The 25,699-nt window shown below is 33.4% G+C and overlaps 1 protein-coding gene across 6 annotated transcripts in view; it reads right to left on the minus strand.

The window, feature by feature from the left end:
• The window catches only part of LOC128167190 (paladin-like), a 68,372-nt gene that overhangs the window by 7,310 nt on the left and 35,363 nt on the right, over positions 1–25,699 (minus strand). For all 6 annotated transcript variants that reach the window (XM_052832761.1, XM_052832764.1, XM_052832763.1 and 3 more), the window contains 8 exons: positions 21,053–21,217; positions 16,070–16,233; positions 14,513–14,588; positions 14,282–14,427; positions 9,155–9,251; positions 8,615–8,719; positions 2,200–2,295; positions 1,650–1,784 (listed from right to left, as the gene is read on the minus strand). In XM_052832761.1, the coding sequence (XP_052688721.1) occupies positions 1,650–1,784; positions 2,200–2,295; positions 8,615–8,719; positions 9,155–9,251; positions 14,282–14,427; positions 14,513–14,588; positions 16,070–16,233; positions 21,053–21,217 (984 nt within the window). The remainder of the gene's footprint in view (positions 1–1,649; positions 1,785–2,199; positions 2,296–8,614; positions 8,720–9,154; positions 9,252–14,281; positions 14,428–14,512; positions 14,589–16,069; positions 16,234–21,052; positions 21,218–25,699) is intronic.

A 25,699-nucleotide genomic window follows, 5' to 3' on the forward strand; every position in this document is an offset into this window, starting at 1 on the left:
CGTACAAAAACGTGTTCATTATTGAGCATTAATGCATTAAATCCATTAGGAATAATATATTTGGATTGATTTTCTGTCCACATAGGTTTTTATCCTACTAGCATGCCACGAAATATCTTGTCTTCTGAGACTGTTTATGCTTTTAAGACCACTCTAAGTCCTAAAGACAGATCGAAGTAAAAAAAAATTAAATAAGTGCTGAATCAAAATTGGCAAAGGCTTTGAATAGTGGTAGCAACGTGATACTTATTTCATTGTTTTTGCAGAATGTTTATGATACTGTAATTATATGCACTGAAACATAGTAAATTGGTCTCTTTGAAATTATGCAGGGGAAAGACTCAAACATTCAAGTATCATTTGCTGCTAGCTAGAATATAGTAACAGTGTAAAAAAAAAAGTCAGCAAAAAAAGATTAGCATTACAGCTAACATCAGTTGAATAAAAGTAAAAGAAATTTCTGAAAGGACTATATATGGTTTGAGCCTAAAATGCCCCCCTTAAATGAACATTGTCATTTTACTGTAATTCTTTACATTTGAAGTTTTTTCATAATTTTCATTTTGATTTTAGTGCCCACAATTTAAAAATATGACATCATAAAGTTTACCTTTTCCCGCCATTAGCATAAAACGGCTTGTTTTGAAGCAGTTTTTCTTAAAGGAAACATTGAGCGACTGCTTGAATAAACAAAATATTTTCACCAAAGATGTATCTGTACAGTACTTATAAGTGACAAAAAGTTTGTTCTTGTTCAAAGAGTTGCTCTATATTTCTGATTCGAAAAAAGATAAGAAAAATGTCAATTTTTGATTGATTTTGATTGAATTATAAATATAGCGTCACTTCTGACGTCATATACTGCCAGTGAGTGCATATAAATCAAATAAATAAGTGAAAAACATATTTTATGTCAACTCTTTTGTAAAATAACACAACAAACTAATGTACCTGAATAACTTTAAAATTAGCGAATTATGGGGGCCAAATTTGACTTATTTCATATATAATTCTTTCCTTTGATGGTTCCCAATAAATACATACAGAAAAAAGAAATTTAATAAAAAGTATGAAAACTATTTTTGTTCTAAAGATCTAAAAATAAAGATGATATTTAACATCTGTTGTTGTAGATGTGCCAATACAGTTTATTGCTTCATGTATGTCTTAACTTCATATCCCAGCAAGAGTTAATTAGATTAAAATGGCAAAATGGCAAATATGTTAAGGTGGTATGGAACATGTGTCGATATTAATGTGGATTAAAGTACATTATAATTGAAATACTTTCCCCTGTTTTAAATTTTCAAATTTTACAATATTCAACCAAAAAATAGCTTTTATAAACATTTGGAGAGGTAAAAATTGTAAAACCTCCAGCGGGATTTGATCTCATGACTTACATCTCTAATCCACTGCATTATGCTGTTTGGTGATGATATCGGAAAAAAAACTAGTTATATAATTACACTTTTATTGTTTATTTTGATAAACAATACGTCACAACATGGAAGTGTCCCATACCACCTTAAGTATAGAATTGAAATACTGTACAAATTTTCATTTCCCCAAAAAATTTAGTGCCCTGCCATGATTTTGGGAAAATAAATTTGCATACCAAGGTGAATATCACATGTAAGATATCTTACCATGAACTGACGGTCAGTCAGTATCAGGTCCATTGGAGCATGGAAGTTTGGATGGTGGACATTGTGTAACAACCTGACAATCTCGGGGTGCTGCCTCTTCCATTTGGAGAAGGGCTTCAGAAACCTCTGGGAGAACTATAAAACAGAATCATCGCTCAAAAACTCAATTTCTACTAAATAATAAATATGTTTTATTAACTTAATTCACACACATTGAAATTAACGATGTGAGATCATTGACAAATGTTTCTCCTATCATTAATACTTAATGTGTATGCAAGTTTCATCTTGTCTAAATTGTAGTATGTTGTTTAAATCTAGAATTGCAACCATTTGTATATATCTAAAAATCTAACTAATAAAATCCAGATTTTATGTTTCAAAACTTGTGCAAACATCAGGCTTTCAAGGTAGGGGAATTATATATTTTAAAATAACAAAATTAGTTTCTTTCATTTCCAGTTTCTATTCTCTTCACACAACACCTCTGGTAACTACAACCTGTTACTTTAGATCTGTACAAACAAAACATCAATAGAGTAGGAGAAACCTGTTCTGTTAGGTAGCTGTTGAAACAGATGAGGAAAAGGTAGCGCTGTAGGAAATGGCAGCATCTTTTGTACAGCATCTCCTGCGCATTCTTTCCCTGAAAATAAATTGTTTGTGATAGAGATGGACAAGCATTAATTGTCAAAATATTCTAAAACAGTACACTAAGAAACAATAAAATACCATGCATTTTTATTCTGTGAAGAAAAAATTTAACAGCAAATTGCATCGTAAACTATAGGTAAAGAGTAGATTGATGTTGTTTTTATCCATCTAGCTATCTGTTGCTTTGAAATATACCTAGTTATTTTCAGCTAGACAACATTGAGATGGTGACCATCTCAAAAGGCCCCACTTATATAATGAACAATTCTTGTTGCATTCTTGTTCAACCTGAGCAAGATTAAGCAAATGGGAAATAATTTACAGTCTAAAACTGATTATAGATAAAGAGATCTGCTATTACCTTCTTATTGACTTGGTTCACTGCATACCCTTTGATCAAAGACACCATGTGGGTGAAGTATGAGCCAGATTGGAGCATATAGAGAGAAGATATGCCCCAGACAAAGATTTTATATATAATTCTGCTATGACCTTAACCTTAGACCTAAAAACATGGTTCAATGTCACTTCAAACCCTTTACCCAAAGGCACTCTGTGGGTGGAGTATGACCAAGATTGGGCCAAGGGAAGAGATATACGTTCCGAACAAGCGAACTCAGATGGACAGACAGACGGATGGATGCACAGACAGACCGATCAATATAGGGCACCCGCAGAGTCGGGTCGTAATAAACAAAAAGTAATTAATGGCTGTGATTTCATAAATATTTATGCATCATGCATTAAATGTGAACAAAAAATAATTCCTCATGGAAATTTATCTAAAAATTGTCTGAAATCAAGATTTTTTTTTTTTTGGTAACTCTAGTTTGCAAATTTTTTCAAAGGGGATTTTGACCCACTCCCTCCTTCCTTCTCCCAAGCCATGTCTATAAGTTCAAGACTTGGCCAATGATGGAAAATCAGGTGGAAAGCAATGCTTGCTAACGCAAATATTCATTATTAATGATGACAAACCTTTACTGTTATATCAGGTGTTAGTTGCTAGCTAAGCAATTGAATGTATACTGTACCTGTGTGCATTAAGAACAGTTAACCTTTACCTTAAAATCCCTCAATGAACACAGATGATGTCACATTAATGGCCCTATACATACAGATAATTATGCAGTGTAGATCAACACCAACAAAAAATTGAGCATACAATAAATCAACAGAAAATTTCACAACCATTTTAATGATACAAATCTTTGATGTTTATCAGGGAAATAAAAAGTCATATCAAAGATTTTCAGAGAAATTTTTTTTTAACTTAAATTAGACTGATACTGTCCAGCATACAGTCAAAAGTATTTAATGACTCTTCTTTGGTTAAATAACATCACCAAAGTTATTTCGGTAATAATTAGTTATTAAGTGTCTGAAAAAAATCACTCCTTCAAATATTTTTTCCTTTAAATATTTTTTTACCTCATAAAAATTCATCTTCACTTCTCAATAAGATGTTCTTAAATGTGTAAAACATGCTTTTTTAAAAAGGGGAAAGATATGTGCATTTGGGTGTAATAAAATAATGATTGAAAAATACATCATAAATTAGTCATCGAAAAACCAGTTTAAAAAAGTGTTTACTTTGTTTCATTTAGATTAATTCTTGTATTTTTTCATTATTGTGATTTTAAGAAATCAATGTAAAAATAAACAGTATATGTTTTGCTTTGTTTAAGATAATGAGAAAGTTATTACTATGTGTGAATAATTACTTTTGGAGTATAGCTCAGTTGCCAATATATTGTTTATTCCCAAGGTATAGTTTTTTCCAACTCATTGTGAAATTAATTAAATATGGAGTGAAATATATATTAGCTAAAAACTATATATTTGTGAAGAAAAAGATAAACCCATACAAATTTGCAAATAACTGATGCAATTTTCCACGATTTCCCACTCATAATTCTTAGCATGTACGTGGATTAATTTCCAGTGAAAAAAACATCCTTAATTTTGGCATCCAAGGGTATTATTAAGAATAACATTTTAATGTTCTTATCTCACCTTTTCAGATTATTAATTTCTTTTAAATGCAGAAGAAAAGTCTTCATCATGATTATACTCTGAATCAATGAAGACTCCTACTCTCTCTGTAAATATGCACAAATATCGTCAATTCAAATGCTCATGCACTGCAAATCAACCTGCATTTATGTCGCTCCAGTTTTGCTAAGATTAAAGTGAACAACTAGGAACTTTCTGCAATGCATCCTTTTGATTTTGAATTTTTTCTTTAAAAACATCTTTATTTCTTCTGCTATTGATTTTCAAACCTCCGGGGATTAAGCTTCTTGAAGAGAAAACTGGTGATGCTTAATCTAGATTTACTGCTTATTATAAATCAGACACAAAAGAGTTCTTACAAATTTGAAAACAAGAGTGAAAAATTATCTCTGTCTTTGGGGAGAATCTGTGAGCAATTGCCTACACTTTCATGGCTTTACAAATAATGATAATGTGAGTGCAAGTTCATGAGCTAGCTCTCACATTTAGTATCGAGCAATAAAGGGGCTTTGTTTTGCAAAATCAATCTAAATGTAGAAGAATGGCAAATCAATGCATCAGTAATATTTATTACGGCAATGATCTCAACGTATCACTCAGTCGACACAAATTGAAACAGCTCAGTGGAAGATGTTCTGGATAACGTAAAAAATAACATTATCCCTGTTTGATTAGACATCTGTTGCCATGGTAACAGCCCCCTTTTTTTTTTTATTAAATATTTGTTTAATAAATACCTTAAGTTTGTAGTTTTAAACTCACTGAAAACATCATAATATTATCAAGAAAACTTACATGTATATCTAACAGTGACAAAGACTAAACCATACAGAGCCGTTTTAAGTAGACTTTGGGATTTTGTTACAAACTCAGATTTGATGAAGGTGGGTTCTACTCATAGTTAACTGTCCCATCATTGGATATTAAATATGAATATAACTTTGAACGCAATGACACTTGTCCAACTTAATCAATTTAGTTTCATTTAAAAAATAAGCAGTATTTCTAAATAAGTGATTTCAGATAAGCAGTATTATAAGTCATGTGGTTATGACCTTCATTAAATGAAATTACACTCTTCAGAAACGCTCAGACAAAAGGCATACAGCCTTTGTAGCCTTAGATCCTGAACAAAACACTAAGTTGTTGACTAATCCCTACATAAAGGCATGCATTCTTTGAATTGTCTGGTTTTAGTTTGGGACATTTCTTAAAAGAGGGGGGTTAAAAGTATACAGATACATGTGTAATTGGAGTTTTTCCTGTATGCCTCTCCTTGGAATCTTTAAGTGAGATGTCTAACATTACTGCAAAAATCATGTTTCATTAAAACATAAACAGTGCAATAGATTATCATTGACATTAATGTTAAATAATCAGAGTCAATCAAAAATGAAGTGAGCGACCCATCCTTTTCTATCACAGAAAACCTGCAGTTTGACGCCAACGGAAGTAGAGGATTAATTAATTTTTAAAATAAGCCACACTGGTGGCACTGTATATTGACTACTGTGGTGGTAATATGTTTTACGGTGCGACCGTTGGGGCGAGCGCAGCAGGTGATCAAAATGAATTATGATAAATCAATAAAAATAAAAGTAGTGACGTAAAGTAAATGAATTTGAATGCAAAATAAAATAAATATACCTATTTTTCCAGTACATTTTCATTATTCATAATTCATAAGATTTTTTATTTATTTATATACCAATCTGATTAAAATCAGATCTTTGTAACGCTCCGAAATTCTGATAGTCGCTAACCAAAGTGTAGCGACATCAGAATTTTTCGGAACGGATCAAAGATCTGATTTTAATCAGATTGTTTATATACTGGTCGCATGCCAATATAGAATTTATCTCAGATAAAATGTTGTTGAATAATAAAGATTTTAACATAATGTACATTGCAATTTATTTTCTCTTTTCTTGCACCAGACATTTTTATTAAACTTACAAATAAAAATTGACTCATCACAGATTCCCCCCTCCCCCGTTTAAAAAAAAAATCAAATTTACGTATAAAAAAAATGTGTTGATCACATAAGGAAAATGGATCCCCCGGGAGCATGTATTATCGTAAATAGTAGTGAAAATAAAGACACTTTTGAGCAGCTAAAGAGCTGAAGGCATACCACACACTCCCCATTCCCCACCCCGATTAGAATTTTCCTGATTTTGAGAATTTTATTTTTCTTTTTGCTTATGAAGATTTTTTGAATGATGTTGCCACGATTCATTTAAAAAACGTTCCTGGAAATAACCGTAAATATAGTGAATGAAATAATTGTGAGCATTCATCCAAATGAGAGCAAGTTACAGCTGTTTCCTATCTCTAAAGAAATGTCCCGATTCGTTAGCTCTGCAAGATTTTGAGAAGATTTTGGTATTTATATTTCAGCAGATTTACAATAACTACTTGGAGTAGTTTCCCCTTATTGTGACGTCAAAATTCACGTCAGTCAAGTGTAGTCTGTCTCTTTGAAAACACACTAGAAAAAACTACGCGAAAAATACTGTTTCTGGAAATTACACAATTTATCTGTTTCTTAAAAGTTTTACTTTGATTCTCGCGAGATGGTATTCAGTCTAGTGAGATCGGCCAACATTGAGGAATTGCATTGTGGGTCGAAATTTACTGACTCCGAAAAATTCTGTCGGATCAATGTGTAAGAAATCCATTGTGATGTCACTCGAAAGGACGATAACTCCGAAAAATTGGCGTTGTTTCAATGCATGTACGTAGTCTTTTATCTTGTTCTCGCGAGAGTGTGAAATGGGAAACCGTTATTACAGGGAACTACTGGGATGATTAAAACAAGGCATTACTGGTCCGATTTACTGACGCCAAAAAAATCCGTTGAATGAATGTGCAAATAGTCCGAATTTTCTATTCACACACGCCTTGCCGGTAGAGCTCGCTTTGCGCCGGCGCTGTGTGCCGGCGAGCTACGCTCGCTAGTAAGACAGTAATCAAGTGTTCTAGAACCACTACTGTACAAGGAACTTCTGAGGAAACACCTTCAGCAAATTATACATTCCTTTCGTTTGAGTTTATATATAAACAAGCATCTTGCATCTTTAAATTGATTCCTTAAGATGTATTTAAATTTTTCTCTGATAAACTGGGATTATACTCTGATTTACAGATATACCAGTACTTTTGCACTAATCATGTTTAAAGCTGCCTGGTCCGATTTATTTGTTATTACAGTATCAAAATTTTTTTCCATACAAACTATTTATCTTAGAAAGTCATGGACTTTCATGACTTTCTCCTATTTACACCAGCAGAATCAGTCTCCTTTCAAAGTTAGAAATATTCAAAGTAAATGAAAATAATTTCTTTTTGGGCAAATGAAAAACAAACCAAAATGCATCATGGGAATGTTTAGAAAAAGAAATCATTTGGTTTCGTCTCAAAAATGATTGAGGTCATTTAACCTGCATGCTATGCATCGATTGTAAAGAAAGCAAACTTCAGAAATATTAGCGAACAAAACGTACACATGTTTATTTGTAATTTGTCTGATCATTTCGACCTATATTCAAAGCGATGACAAAGTCGTAATACAACCATAACCGTCTCCTCGTCAGGGGTGAAATTTATCATGAGGCGAAATAACGCGGTACCCTTCTATGTCTTTTGTTTTGTTAGCAAATTTTGTACGTATTTTTCTTCATTGAAATTTGGCTTAATTGGCTGGAAAAACTACTGCAATGTCTATTATTATACATATACTGAGCATAAAACCATCGTTTAAAAGCGTGCATAAAATTTGATATAAAATCTGACCAAGCAGCTTTAACTGAGTAATGAAGAAGACATGGTTTAAAAAATAAGAGCTATTCTTTGTATGCTTTAATAAGGTGATGATCAAAGACATTCAATAATTTTCTATTGTTAGATTACAGACCATTAGCATTATTTGCCATGCTTTGATCATTTATTTATAATCAAAGTACAAAAAGTACTAAAAGCCAGTGAATATTTTATTCAAATATAGCATATCCAAAAATCCAGAAACACCCACAAACAAAATATTCTGGAGTCAGTCTTCATCATTCATTAATTGTGAAACAATGAGTTTTTGAAAACATCAATTTTCCATTATATATTTTACTATTGCAGTTTCAAAAATAAAACAGTCAGCAATCTGGTTAAAATTAGATCAATTGTTTTGCTCCTATTGACCGCTACTCAAAGATCTGAAGAACCCCAGTGGAGGGTCATAACTTTTCAAATATAAATATCAGTGAACCTACAGTAGTGAGGGAAGAGATGCCTTAACTTACATCTACTTTTTGGTCAAATGTTGTTCCTTCCAGCAGATGCTTGGCTGCCGAAATTTCACCATGCAGATGATACAGCTCTCCACACAAGTCTATCACAGCATCTACCTGTAATGCAGATCAACGAATTAAAAATCATCAGGGTAAAAACATATTCTAATTAATGATGATGAGCAGGATTTTACACTTTTGGTCTGATATGAGGAATTCAACAACACAAAGTTTATAACCTCATAAATATTATTACATGAAAACTTACTAACTCAAAATAGAAAAGTTTGTATTTTTTTATGACTTTTTATCATAAATGGTAACTAATAAAATCGGTAACTGTTAATAATTTGTGAATTCTAGGGGTTTATACATGTTCTTTAAACCAATCCTATCAGTAGTTCTTCACCATGGAACCATTCTATACTGTTTAAATTTTTGGCATCATGCATACACATTTAGACATTTCAGATAGATTCATTTTTCTTTTATCTTACACCTGACCTATCTCAAGCAGGTGTGAGATATACACCTGGCTCTATCCCCATTTACCTGGTGTTTGATATTCTGTCCGTCAGGGATGAGGGACAGAAGGCGATGTACAGCGGTACAAGCGTCCTCCTCTCCACTGCTCTTCCTCTGGGATTTACTGCAAACATAGATGGACCTCTGCTATAAACATTTACTTTACACAATTTTTAATTTGTATATTGGAAATGAATAATTAAACATCACTTTAGATCCATGTCCAATACACAATGGAACTTCACTTCCAAGTTTATATGCTTCAATTAATTCCTTTTGTAATGTGAAGCATAAACACCAAAATTGCCTACCGACAGTTGTGTTACCAATTTTTTGTTAGTTTCTGAAGTCTTCTGGGAAACTAACACTATCATGGAGTCTGCATATAAGCAGAGTTTGTCACTCAGACAATACGCGCTTTATATATCCATATATATATTTTGTCTCTTCTGAGTGGAAGGAATAATACAAGGGTATATTGATCTGTTAAATATTTTATAAATATGTGCAAAGAGAAAATCACAAAGAAAAAAGAATGGTTAAAATTTGTTTTCCTTTGATGATTTTTAACATTTATGCATCCATTCAACTAGAGATGTACCACACAACTTTGATGTCCAATACTTTTTTCATCAAAAGCTTACCACAAGACTTTAGCATAAATAATTTATGTGTCAACAAAAATGCTATATTTTTTCATCAATGGTTTTGTTCAATCAAAATTTTAAAAAAAGTCTGGTTTTGGATTGTATAATGACAAATGTAACAACAGTTGTAACAGGAAAGGGAGAGCAACTCACCAGCGCTGGGGAATGACTCTGGGTCCCCAGGTCTAATGTTAGGAATGACACAAGGTCAAAAGATCCAGACCTGTGGGGCTGATTAGTAATTATCCCTTTATATATGTCTAGCCCAGCACACATTCAAAAATAATGAAAGCGATGACAGTGGACTTTTTTTAATGGTGTAATCACATTATTTTTTTTTTGGGGGGGGGGGGGGGGGGGGAGAGGAGAGACAACGACAGGACTACCATCTACCGGTGATTTAATATGTAGAAGTAAGAGGGGTAGTTAGGTCAATTCAGCTGAAGAAGGCGGTTCAGAATGGGTCATCCATCTGTGTAACATTGTTTTTACAGGATAATAAAATAAGATTTTCTTGATTTCTGCCAGGAAATTATCACATAAAACAGTGATTGAGGATTAAATTGGAAAATAATCACTAGCGTACATTTATTGAAAATCATTTCAATTATCTATAGAAAGATGGTCAACTCCTTACTTATAAGTTGTGCAAAACAACGTCCAAGATGTTTTGATTTTAATACGGCCATTAAAATAGCTGCAAAAAAAATCTAATTTTGAAGAACAATTATGGCTTTCTTTTTTCCTGCATCATCAAAACCACACAAACTTATGTGAGATATATAGTGCTGGTTAGAAGTCGCAGTGTCATTATGTGCACAAGAAAGAATCTTGAAAGTGATTATAAACATGATAAAAATGAGACTTGTCTCTGTAACTACAAGAAATGTCAATTGGTGGACCCCCAGTGGTTATTCAATAAATAAATCTACCATATCTGACAATATAAACATGAAGAAGACTTGGAAAATTATCAAATCAAATGCTGGATATATTCTACAGACTAAATCAGACAGTTTATTGTCTCTGAAGAAGATGCAGAAACAATGTAATCTTTCCTAACAATACAGTTATGAATAGTGCTGTGACAAAGCCTCCAGATTCAGACAACATTGGTAATGCATAAAATCTCAAACTGGTTTTTTTTTATTCTACAGCACCATTATTTTATCAGTAATGATCTTGGAAACATTAAATCAACCACAATATTACAGTTATTTTGGGGTTTACTTCTCCTTCTAAACATTTTGATACTGATGTTCATATGCTTTTATGCAGAGATTGAATATGCAGATATTTCAAATAAAATACGCAAATGATGCATAAATACATATATTTAAAGAAGACTTAATCTTGTGGATATACCGATTAAGGTGGTACAGTACAGCTCACGAGTATCCCGACAAAAACACCGACCACCGTGTTTGAAAGTCCACGCTGAGCGTGGAAGTGTCGGTACCTTTGATCTATTGTTCTCTGTTACGGCCACAGAACGAGAAAAAACACGGTGCGACACGGTGCAACGCGATGCAACACGGAGAATAACACGGTGTAACACGCCGTATTTACCTGTGAAAAAAGGAGGATTTAGGAATAAAACTTATAAAGAATAAAATATTTATTGATGTACGCAAGAAAAAGACAAAGAAATAGAAATAAATAAAATTTTTATGCACGCAATTTTCAGACGTATGCGATTGACACGGTTGATTTTTGTTAATATCAAAAATCGATATCGCCCACATAAAGGTTTGATCAATTAAAACACTAACACTTTCTTTTCCTTTTTAAAATTCAAATAAACGGTTCTATAAGTTTTTGTTTCAGTCCGTTTTTAAACGTAGTAGTAATCGTAGTTACTGTAGTTTGGCAGTTTTAATAGTGCATTAAACCATAACTGTGATCTTTTCTCACTTATACTCTATTCAACGATAACAAATCTAACGGGTTGTTTAAAACAAATGCACTTTCTCTAAATGATATAATTATACAGCTTTATATCTAATATATTTTCAAATTTTCTTTCTTTTATACATATGTGTGATGTACTTGTCCATGTAGTACCGCACGGTACATATTCATAGCGCTAAGAATCCGTGGATCGGTTCTTGAATTTTTTTTTATTTTATCTTTATAGCAACTTGAATTTAAAAACTATTTGTGTTCCAAGAAAATACTCAGTATTGCAATAATTACTGTTTGATTGTTTAATGATCGTCATATGAGAGAGAGAGAGAGAGAGAGAGAGAATACCAGTATGAGTTTAATTTAAGTACATTTTACTTGTAATTCAGTGTAATAAGTTAGATTTATAGTTTCCATTATATTGAACCCTTTTCCCTAAAATTGCGATAGAATATATGCAGCCAGGGTCCACGTACTATCCCTGTCAATCAAATCAGCCCGCGAGATAGACCACGTGCTCCTTCCAAGATATGGAAAAAATGTCGTTCTATTGTTTTTTTAAGTCCGCAAAATAGAAAATTGTTTAACAATGAGGTATTCAGTGTTTGAAATGTTTAGTGTCTTCATTCTTATACTGCATGGATGAGGGTTATAATATTTCGTTGTAAAATCTCTCTCTCATTCTCTCTCTCTCTCTCTCTCTCTCTCTCTCTCTCTCTCTCTCTCTCTCTCTCTCTGTACTTTTGTGCAACTTTTTTTGAATTATAAGAGTTCTATTTGTATGAATTTAATTCATTTATTTTAGATCCATGGTTTTAATAACGATTTCAACACAATGACTAAAAGTTTGTAAAGTTCAAGATGTAATAAGATTTTTCGTTAAAATTTCGACGCTGTTTCCCATCAATAAAGTTGTGTTTATTATAAATGCTTGCAAAAAGTTACCGGTATAATCTCATTCATCTTTTTAATCAATCAGGTTTTTTTGTACATACATGTATGTGTACCCGGTAAATAATTTCTTATCGCAAGTTAATACTTTGTGAAATTCCCGCATTTATAGAGTTGCTGAATTGTTCCCCGGATCCACGCGCCGATAGTCTTCCGTGTAGTTGTTTGTGTACATATCTAGAGACATTTTGTTTGTTTGTTAGAGATTAGGAAAAATCATTGAACTAACAAAGTAGAAGTAAGATATATTCAGACCATACACACGGCGGATTGTGATGAGTTACCAAACAGGTGTACGCGGAAAGGTGTGAATAACGGCATCTCGAGTACACCTGTTCTGACGTCCAAATATACACACAGTTAGTTGTAAATTCCAATGACACCTAACAAGACAAACAATAACACCTGTTGTGTATAGAACCCAAGATGAAAGACAATGCTGTGTATCTGATCAGCTTCCGTACATCGCACGAGTGATTTTTTCATGTGAAATCACGAGGCCATTACGAGCTATACGGAAATAAAGTTGAAAATTATTTAATGAAATGCGGGTATATTTTTAATACATGTACAATGCTTGAATATATTTTTAAAAGGGTTTGTACATTTATTTATCTATAATCTATAATATAAAAGTGATTTTTGTTTATTTATTGCTACATAAATAGCTGAAGTCCAAATTATTCGAGTCACCGGTAATATGGGGTTGTTATTTACTACAGCACATCAACAGCACATGTTTTTAGAAAAACATGATCTGAAATGTTTTCATTTCTCATTTTTAATTGGTTAAAAGTAAGGCTGTAAATTAATTAATAAATCAAAAAGTGTTTACAGATAAGACGTTTAAGCTCCCGACATTTTAATAGGATCGTCAGTTACAACATCACGTGTGTTTAGAAAAAAACCAAGATGAATTAAATTGATTTAAATTTTGATTATATATTAATTGATTATTAAATATTTATTTCAATTTATTTAAGAACAAATGAATTAAAAGGTATCCATTTACGTCGAGTTTTCAGATCACAAAAAATTAATTTCACGTTGACAGCCTCGACAATTTTCTGGGTCCGTGCAACTTAAGTCGATATTCTTTTTTTTAATATGAAAAAGATATATATGTTTCAACCCTTGTTTAGCCATAATTTCTTTATTTCTAAACACACGCTATTTCTATCAACGTCTCAGGTAACGATATCCACGGAGTGACACAGTGGCCACGGAGTTACACAGGCGGCCACGGTGCGACACGGTGCTTTTTCTTGAATTTTCCAATACACATACACGGTGTCACACCGTGTGCACGGTGCGACACAGACCGTTTTCCACCGTGTTTTTTACACGGTGGGTGTCGGGATACTCGTGAGCTGTACTGTATGTGACACCTGTCAATATGAATGTGAATAGAAGTGCATTAAAATCAAAATACTTTCACCAGTTTAGAATTTTAAAATTTTACATTTGAGCAAAAAAAATGTTTTAAAAGTTTTTGGAAAGGTAAAAATAATAACTCACGAATTCATGACTTACATAGTCGTATTTAATTCTCAAACCAATTGCCCTAATAAACAAGCCAGCACAGAAGAAATATACTATACATACTCTTTGATATCTACACTGATGATAATAGCATTCTTAAGCAACTTACCTTACAATGCTATTAAATCCATTATGGTGAGCCAAAACCAGAGAGCCCATTACCATGCCTAGAGTAGTCCTGCCGTACCCAACATGGCAGGTAAACAGCATAGCCATACTGGAGCCATGGGTTCTGTCAAAGGCGCAGGGACATTCCTGTTTAAGAAGTTCATTAGTGTAATAACAATGCACAACTTATCAAATAAAGTAATCAACTAATCCTGACTAAAGTCTATGTTACCTTGTAAACATCTATGAAGGAATCGACATCTACATCACTCGGGGCAGACTCCAGAGGAAAACACAAACGTCGGTATCTAAAACAAATACTGAACGTGTAAAAATTGTGTCTCTACGTATATTTCTTTATCAAACTTTGAACACCTTCTGAGGCCCCATTATGGTCAGATGCTTGAATAGTATTGAACCCTTTTGCTTTAGAATTCTGCATTCTGCAGTCAACTGTTTATGGTTCTTCTAATCACTTTTGATGTAGTTAATAATGTTACATTGTTTTGCACCAGTTTTAAATAAATGACAATATTTTTACACTTACAAGGTGTTACTGTCTTTTTTTTGTTAACAAGAAAATGGAAACAAACAAGCTTCAATGTTGCCTTGATTGGTTAAAAACGGTTTTAACATAAATAGCATAGAAGTTCTGGACACAAAGATTTTAATGCATGTGTGTATATGTTCTAATATGTAAAAATTTGATTCCCCTCTAAGATCCCATCCTTCCCCCCGGGATCATGATCTGAACAAACTTGAATCTACACTTCCTGTGGATGCTTCCGAACATGTTTTAACTTTTCTGGGCTAGTTGTTTTAAAAAAGAAGTTCTTGATTAAAAAATATGCAATACCTGAAGATGCTTTCATAGAAGATTCAGCTTTTCTGGCCAAATAGTTTATGGAAAGAAAATTTTAAAATATATTTTTCTCCCCATTGTAGCCCCACCCTACACTGGTGATTATGATTTGAGCTTTAAGCTCAGGTGAGCTAAAAAGTCTGGAAATCTTGACAATGCTATTTTTTTTGGAAGTGAACTATTAACAGAAAACAAATACCTGCAGAGTCGATTACTCACTGCAGTCAAACACACAATGGATCCATGAAATGCTTTTTATTGCAGTATATAATGTGCCTCACAAAATCAATAGGTACATAGAGAGATTTTTCACGCAAGATCATAAATCTGACATGCTAAGAACCAAAGGACAATGACACAGACCTATGTATATGTGTTTTCGGTTCATATGAACTAATATATTGGTGGTTTTTTGAAGTCAAGGTAGCAAATTTGGTTTCAAAAATAAATCTGATGCTCTCTGAAATGTGACATTATCTTCATAGATTAAAAATCAAATCTATATAAAAAAAAAAAATGCCCTGAGTATTGATTTAAGACTTAGCAATATATAGATATAATATGAAGAATAAAACAAATGCTAACATAAAGATAACATTACGTTATACTGCTGATTTGATCTGAAGGGAGGCAGAAACCATAAGTACCACCTACTTGATTCCCAGCAGCATAAGTGGAGACTTTCCAGTTTATCCCTCACTACATGACTATAAATATTATTCATATGAAAGAAGGGACTCGTCTACCTTTTTAGGCTTAAAATAGATTTTTTTAAAATATCAACTTCTCAGAAAAAAGTTGCCAACAGACAAGTATGTATACAGGCAACCCTTGATCCAGAAGCCAATCAGGATGGAAATGACAAGATGACCACAGCAAGTGTAAATGCCACACAGAAAGCTGCAGACATGAAATGGTGACATTTACCTGACACAGTGGGAGCACAGAATGTGTCTGGAGTACACCTCTTCGGAGACCAGGAGGTGGTCCTCGAACTGGACGTGGATCTCATGTGGTTCTCGCTGCAGGTTCTCTAGGTCCCTGTAGAAGTAAAACTTGTTCTCTTCTTTCATTGTTGCCAAGTCTATCACCTGAAAAATTGGCATTTATAAACAATCTTTACACTCAATAACATTTCATTAAAATATGTTACCCTAGCTGATATATCACTTTTTCAGCTATTCAATATGACAATGTTCTGATATATGAGGGAGAAATATTTTGTGCTGGAAAAGTTTGGAGGGAAGTAAACTAGTTAAAGATGCATTGGTCAGAACTTGAACATCTGAAAAATTTGATTTCTCAATTTCAAATGATTATTACGCTTAACTGAAGTATTTTCAGACTAAACCAAAATTTAAAATGTCAGTTGTCAATTAATTCACAAGACAGAACAAAGCTCGCAATTTGTTTTATACCATTTGAGAGTTAACATTTAACATTAAACATTAATTTGATTGAGCATTAGAAATAAATTTAGCATATAATGTAAGCATTGAAAAGCAGAAACATAATTTGAAAATTTTCAACTCAAATTGGGACCATTTCCCTAAAAAATCATTAAAAAAATAACCCAAGGATTGTAAAAATTAAAAATTGCAAATAAATATTTAAGTTAGAGCTCAAATCCTGATTATTCCCCTTTATATCATTTCAAAACATAAAGTTTATATCTAATTGAATTTAATTATTACATGTATGTCTTCTTGACCGAATGTTTCAAGTTTAAAAAAAAATCCCACTTTTATTGCAAGTTATATCCATTTTGTACAAAATATCCTAACTAAATAATATCTTTTTGTTAAAAAAAAAAGTCCTTATACATGGCATGTATTTATACTTAAACACCAATATTTATGTGGATTTGAATAAGGTAGCATAATTACATGCCTGCTTTTCCATACATACATGTACATTGTTTTTTACATATAGTTTATATCTTTCATATGTACAGTGCCTAATTTTGGACCAACCCTTTTTTCCTCATTCACCCCCACATGACTAATATAACTTTATCACAGAGGTTATAAAGTTTATTTGATAATGTATTCTATAATAAGATCAACAGCTTCCCCTATTAGGTACAAAGTGCTTTTGTCATGGAAACAAGTATTTTTTTTGCATGATCATGTATTATTGAAAATAGTCTTTACAGCTATAAACACCTCAATATAATTCAGAATTGCACTTGGGAAAAATATCACTCTGTTTCAAGCATTGCAATCTGAGCTGCCCTCTACACCAAGCTTTTTGGAAAATGCATTAGGATAAAATGGTCTATTCTTGGGAGAATTTCAATGGTTCCTTATTCACAGCTACGCCTGTTGTGAATGGCAACTTTCTGCTGCCCTTTGAGACTTCTGAATGAGCAAGAATCAAATTAAGGTTTTCAAAACTGCCCTACATACCAAAATTTTTGAATGGTTTTCAATTATAGCAAAACCCACGAGTGTTATATTATCCGTATCTTCTAGAACTGGATCAATACAGAACAAATGTTCACACCTTATGCTACTTAAAAAAAAAGATGAATTACAACCTCCTGGTATAGTATTTTTGCAGAACTGTATTGGATTTATAAGAATATGCCATCATATTTATAGAATTTTTCCTGAGCTTCTAAATAAAACCAACAATTAATCTACCCACAAACTCGACTGGTACAAATAGGCAAGAACACCAGTACCTGAATTCAATGGTCATTGATTTAATGCCAAATGCCATGCTCTCCAGACAAACTACTCCCAAGATATTGTTGACAGAAAACAAAATCAGAAGGAAATTACAAGTACTTTAGTAAACTGCTGAAATTGAATATGAGTTAATCAATAGCCTCACTTTTAGCTATTAAACAAGGATAGGACAAAAATCTCCATGGAGTTTACAGCAGTAATATCACAGATTGACAGACAATGATCACAAATAAGGAAATGGGCTTCATGAAATACTGCCTTAATCTGAAATATCGTCATGACCTGGCCACGCAACTTTAGTGTTATCGGAATAGCAGACACCATGCTTAGCGTCAGTTAATATGTTTGGGCAAGCATGTTGTGATCCATAAAAGAACAGCAGCTTCTGACAGCAGCTCAATCCGTTTCCAATCAATCTGGTTCCGTCTTTCACCATACCCAACAGGAAGAGACAGAGACAAGTAAAACAGAGAGAACTTACAGGCTTCCTGGAAAAACTATAATCACCAGCACAAAAGAGATCAAGTCAAGCATTTCAAACTCTTCAACAGAATGTTTCATTATCTTTGAAACAAACTTTGCCATGGTACATTGCCTGACAAGCATTCTTCTATTAGTAATCTGTACCTGTTGAATAAGGGTATTGACAGACAGGCTGAGAGACATGGATTCTAAAGTTTCTATCTAAAATGCAGAACCTTATCTTCCCAATTTCTTGTAAGGTTATATTGAAAATAAACGGCAGTTCACTCAGCAATAAAAAACAACAAAAAGACTTGGTAAAGTTGTGAAATGTGTTCATATGAAGTTATTGGTTAATGCTAATTGCCACAGCCATTTTAATAAAGTTTACTCAAGTTCTGAAATTAATGACATTTTGTGACGACAGAGACACATTTTGCGATGTTTAACTTCATATTTCTTAATTGTCATTCATTTTTTTCATGAATTTTGACCTCTGGCCACCTAGTAGACCCTTGTTTCAGTGGTGGATCTTGAAATAGTGCAAGAAATTTTGTCAAGGTCTCAGGCCCAAAATATTTACTATGGAGCATAGTTTAATGTGGTGCTTGAATGCAGTAGAGAGCCTCAAAGAGTACCCTAGCTGGTTATAAGTTCAAGATGGGTACAGTAAATGAGAAAACCTTATGAGGGTGTGCTAGCTAGACTAATCAAAACAATGATAAAAAAAAAGAAATATAGGAAAAAAATGTTATGATTACACACTAGCATAAATTGCTCTGAGCTTCTTTAAAGTCAGTGATTACTTACTTCTGACATGAATTTCTAAAAATATTGAAATAATTAAGGCTTAAAGGCGTAAAATATCTGCCATTTTTCTCTTTCCTCATCCCTATTAGTTCAGCTCCTCTGACTTCTATATGGTCTATAGTTACTGCAGTTTGCTGTTAATATCATAGAGTCATCTTATTACACCATTGTTACTCAGCCACAATAACATGTATGCAATAGTATTAGGAAACCCATCAGTTGCACCGGTCATTGGATTTAAAAGACACAATTGTGTAAAACAATGAAATATAGTCTACTCAGTTTCAGAATTACTATACGTCAGCCATGATAAAACAAATGTCAGCTTTATAAATATTCAGAGCAGATTTCATAATCGAGCTTTAAAGTAGGCACATATTATATATCTCTAATGCGAACTAAAAAAGGATTGAACTTCAAGTCAACTAAATTTAATGTTGCTAATTTGAGGAATGTCATGAAACCATCCTCCTTCGGTGCATCCAGGAGTGAATCTTGGAGAAACGCCATTAATGAGGAAAAAAATGCTAACAAATGGCAAAAAATAAAATGATTTACTTGTAGCATTGACAACTTTACTGCACAGTGCTTGCATTATATCAACAGAATAATCTGCGTAATCAGTTGACAGCATTAATAAAAACAACTGATCAATAACCGACAATCCCATCAAAAACAAATCAATTCTCCTGCAATTAAATTTATTAATAAATGAGTTTTGTAATCTGCAAATCCCATAGTGAGACTGCTTAACCAAAGCTTAATTTTAATCTGGCTGGATTGAGAGATGCTTTTATCAAAATCTCTTCCATTATAATCCTTAAAAGGAATCAAAGTTGCAAGATAAAAACATTATAGATTAGAGTAATGTCAAATTTCTAAGATTATACACCTGAAACAAAATTTGAGGATCTGTGGTAAAAGCTCTTAACAATTAAAACAAAAGCACTAGCTACTTTAGATTTTGTGTTTGCTTTGGTTTTACTTAACTGCTTCTGGGTTTCAGACACACACTATTCAAGCAATAATACAGTAATAATAGCAGGATATTGATCCATACCTTATTTTTAAAAATTCATCAATGAAGATGAAACTGCAGAAAAATTTTTTAGACTTTTTCCCATCTGCTGCCATCTTAACATTTTTTTATGATCATGCAAAAAAGATTCCCCATTCATGTGAGATAGACAGCTGCTTTATGGAATAAAACTCTGATATTTTTAAGTTCATTTCATCATATAAAATTATTAAAATTCCAAGAGATCATTCATATATGTCCTTCATTCAATGTGGAAGGTCTTTTTGGGGTTGGGGGGATATATGAATATTCATGCAAACTCAACATAATATGTTCTTTTGCTTCCACCTTGTAATTTGGTTTATACAAAAAAAATTGAAAACAATGGAATGGAATAAAAATCTACAAATGACACTCAATGGCCAGTGCTTTTCTCTCTCAAACATGTTCAAGTTGTTAATTTATTGCTGTGAAATTGCAATCCTGGTTTTTTTCTTCGCATCACTGAACTCTTGATTCTCTGTAAGTTCTTAACCTCTCATGATCATTCATCTACCACTTCTCATATATTGATAAATCTTGAAAAGCTGAATTCTTAGCATGATTTTTTATAAAGAGGAAATACTGTATAATATTTTCAAATGGATGAAGCAAAGGTATACACAAGAAAGTAGACAGAAGTGAAAATTAAGAGATATAGTTGTAACGTAACAACTCATTTCGCTACATTGGCTTTCAGACAAAAATTGTTGTAAATGAAGCCATGCAGTCAAAAATATTCAAAATGGCGACAATTAGGGAGCTAGTTATTATCAATAACAATATGGGCAATAATCTACTCATAAAAAGAAAGTGATTTTAACATCAAGTGCCTGTAGTTGTGGGTTGTCTTTGACAGTGATTACCATATAATAAGGATAAACCTACCTCTTTCCTGATTCTAGCTTCAGCCTCATCAGCTTCCCATGAAGATCTGCCCAGATTGACCAGTTTCTTCAAGTTTTCTTTTTCTCTGATGGAGTAAGGCAGCATGTCCGAGGCATTCTCCACAAACAAAACTGGCTCCTCTCTCAAATTGAACAACAAAATCTCCTGAAAATTAATGTAATAAACAGTATTCAGTCTGATGTTTTTTTTATTTTTGTTTATAAATCAATTTTCAATTCATTACTAATTGAAAAAAAAAATCAATTCAATATGGATTTGATGAAATTGAAAAATCGTATAATGATATGAGTCATATTTGGTCCCCATCAATGCCCTTTTTTAGTATTTCTGGTACATTAAACTGTTATGTTATTTTTTTTTTAGATTTTAAAGTTGATATAAGAGATATTTTTCACCTATTTATTTGATTTATTAGCAATCACTGGCAGTATATGACGTCAGAAGTGACACTATTTTTATAATTCAATCAAATATCAGAAATCATTTTTCTTACCATATCATTTTTTGAATGGGAAATATTGGTATAGAGGGACATTTGAACAAGGAATTTTTTTGTCACTTATTAGTATTGGATAGATACATCTCTAATGAATATATTTTTTGTTTGTTCAAGCAAACACTCAATGTTATAAGAAAGAAAAACTGCTTGAAAACAAGTCGTATAGTGCTAAAAATGCGAAAATGGCAGGAAAATGTTGATAATCTATTATTTCTAAAACTATGAAAAAACTTCACATGTATATCTGTACAACGTACTATAAAGAAAGAATCATAGTAAAATGATGTTCATTAAGGGGGCCATTTTAGGCTTATTTCATATATTGTCCTTTGTAATTTAAACAAATAAAATATTGTTACAGTAGCTAAATCATATATTGATGCAAGGGAATCAATTTCCTGCAGTTCCTGAAATTCTTGTGAAAAGCATAAATGTGATATAAGTAAATTACCCATGAAAATATCGTTAAATTTGGCTGAAACAGGTACACTACCTATCAGAAAATTTATAAAATATCATGTAAATTATGAATGGTACCTTTTTCTAGACAAACAAATGTTATCAACAGCATTTGTATAGTTTTAATGTTGCAAGCAAATTTTGCAGATTTTAAAATTTTATTTTACTATATAGGCATCATTGTCACAAAATTCCCTAAAAATTTCAAATCAATAAGTAGTTCAATTTAAGCTAGGCTATAATTTGCCCACTGGTGCTTTTCATGAATAAAGTTTTGAATATGTAAATATGTGTATAATGCATTGTCAAATCAATAAAATCTGTTGTAACATATATCTCACTTTAAATGGACATTTAATTTTGTGGATTGACAAATGGAGGTTCATTGAATATTGATGAAAGCTTAGTAGGTGATACTAGATAGGAACATTTCTCATAAGTGTGGTCCCTTTACCCAATGTTTGAGTGCAGCCACCGATAGAATGATATCACCCCTGCGCATCGAGAGATCGTTTGCCGATCGTAAAACACGTTTGAGAATTGTACAAGTTTGAAATTATTATTAGCCTGCCTTATTTCTTATCAATTTCCCAACTATCTCACCATCTAAGCGGTGGGAAATGTGATATAAGGGAATGAATAAAAATAATGTTCCACAATGAAACAATTAAACTTCAAGATATTTGATCTTAAAATGAAAATTTGCCAAACAGTTACAGCTCTGCATTTAACAATATAAGGACACTATAGAACATTAAATATAAGAGAACAGAAACAAAAATTAAAAGTATATTGTACACCAACAAGCTAATGAATCAAGTGCAATTCAGAAGGCGCATGTGTACACAATAAAGAGATTGCAATAGCATTATGTACACTTACAGAGAGAGAAAAAGAGAGAGAGAGAGAGAGAGAGAGAGAGAGCACAATTAAGCAAGGTAATTGCTTCCCATGAAGGTCAATAGTTGGAAATAGGTACTCAAAGCTTTATATTTACATCTACCAAGTATGATTCCCTCTATTTCATATGGAAACTTATTAATTTCTAATTCATAGCCCTATAGAAACTGACAGGACTAAAATCTACATGCCCCATTTATTGATTGGTCAAAACCTGAAGTGACTGAAACTGACAGGACTGAAATCTACATGCCCTGTTTATTGATTGGTCGAAACCTAAAGCGACCTAAGAAAAATCACTAAATAATACTTGTTGATGTCAGACTTACATTCTCATAGGAGACGATTTGGCTATTTCTTTTAGCTAACGTTCTGAATTACTGATGTACATTAACAGTATTTTAGTTAATGTAACTTACTTTTTACAATCAGTTTATTAATTTGTTGAAAGAAAGATGTAAAAATAAACAATAAAATGCTTTCTTTGATGATTCATGCGGGTTATAAAGGCAGCAATCATTGCAGAAAAAATTTACATCACCCACATTCTTTCTGCAACGTCACCACCTTCATATCCCACATGAATCACCAAAGAGAGCATTTTATTGTTTAAATATACCTGGTAATCCTTATATTTCAAAGCTGATTTATGTTTCAGAACAAATAAACAGGGAATACATGTGTATATACATGTATAAAGTATTGGTTAGTGCAATGTGTGAAGTGTTTGAACTTAATAACGAGCTGTCAAATTAAATACATGGAGGTTGTCATTGTTTGGTAATTAAATGTTTGGTTTTGGCATCATTGTTTGGTTGCCCAGAACGCGTAAAGGCGATCCGCGATATGGCTTCTTTGTCAAACATAACAGAACTGAAAAGATTCATGGGTATGGTTAACTGTCTGGGTCGTTTCATACCAAACAGTTATGCACCCTCTTTCTGACCTACTGAAGGGTGATGGGGTCATCCACAGGAAGACGCCTTCAAGAAAGTGAAAGCTTTGTTGACAGAGACTCCTGCATTAGCTTTTCATGATGCCAGAAAACCTGTAGTTTTTAGCGCTGACGCCAGCAGTTATGGGGTTGGAGTTGCCATATTTCAGCAGTTCCGAGATGAGGTGAAACCGATCGCTTTCGCCTCAAGGACCCTCACTGCAGCGGAGACCAGATACGCACAAATAGAGAAGGAGTGTCTGGCATCTGTCTGGGTGTGTGAGAAGTTCGAGAGATACAGTACCGATCAGACCCAACCTAACACCAGAGTAAACTCAAACTAAACCCCGGGGTTTACTTTCTGGGTTTACTTTGGGTTTACTTTTTGAAAATTTGGGTCCACTTGGGGTTTACTTTGGGTTTACTCGAGAATTGCTTTTGGAGTCAACTATACGCACTGAAGTGTGAAGCAGACCTGTATTTTATCTTATCATCCTACTGCCTGTAATTCATGCCCCTTGTATATTCCGAATACACATGTAGCGTCTGCTTCCAGGGTATTCTTCTGATCGAGGTTTACTCTCTGTGTCCACTCTGGGTTTACTTGGGGTTTACTCTGGGTCCACTCTAGTAAACCCAGAGTAAACCCAGAAAGTAAACCCAGGGTTTAGTTGGGGTTTACTTTCTGTTAGGTTGGGTCTGATTGGTACTGTACATCAGTGGACTTGAGTCCTTTAAGCTCTTAACAGACCACAAGCCCTTAATACCCCTTATCAACACAAGTCCACTAGACCGAACGCCAGTGCGTTGCCAAAGATTGTTAATGCGTCTGCGCAGGTTTAACCCCATTGCGCAGCACATTTTAGGAAAACATCTAGTAGTTCCTGACACTCTTTCTAGAAATCCACTGTCAAAAAACACCAATGATGCTGAAGAGGAAATTAATTTATACGTCAACAGTGTAGTCCGAAGTCTCCCAATATTTGATAGACGTCTAGAGCGTGTTCGAGAAGCAACAGCAGAAGACCCAGAATTGTCTGAGGTTCTCCGAAAAACTCAGTATGGCTGGCCCGATTATGAAAATCCATCAAAATAGAAATTCGACCATACTTTACCGCAAGATCTGAACTATCTGTTTGGAAAAGTATCTTGTTGTAAAGAGATCGGATAGTTATTCCCGACTCTTTAAGACTGGAAGTTGTGATCGACATTCACTCGGGACACCTGGGATTGAACAAATGCTGTTAACGTGCAAAAGGATCAGTGTAATGGCCAGGCATTTCTAACGATTTAGAACGAGTCGTAAAATCATGTGAATTCTCTCAAGTTCACCGCCCTAAACAAAGCCATGAACCATTGAGGACAATGGTGATGCCAGATCAATCCTGGCAAAAAGTGGCAGCTGATTTATGTAAGCTGAAGGGACGACACTTCCTAGTAGTCGTAGATTATTTTTCAAGGTTTATTGAAATAGCTTACCTAGACACACTGGCAAGCACAACAGTTATTTGGAAAATGGAAAGCATATTGGCACATTGGCAAGATGGGGGATCCCTGAAGAACTTGTGACAGATAACGGGACTCAATTTACATCAGATTCCTTTAAGAAACTTGCCTCTGATTATGGATTTACCCTCAAGCCAACGGAGAGGCAGAGATTGAAGTAAAGACTACAAATAAGATCTTACACCAAGATGACGTTTTTGTCGCGTTAATGGCCTATCAGTTCACTCCCATTTAGGCAACAGGAGTGACATCAGCAGAACAAATCATGGGACGTAAGATGCAAACCATTGTTCCCGCCATCCCTTCCACATTAGAACCTAAATGGCCA

This window comes from Crassostrea angulata, chromosome 10, assembly GCF_025612915.1.
Source record: "Crassostrea angulata isolate pt1a10 chromosome 10, ASM2561291v2, whole genome shotgun sequence".
NCBI classification, from domain to species: Eukaryota; Metazoa; Mollusca; class Bivalvia; order Ostreida; family Ostreidae; genus Magallana; species Magallana angulata.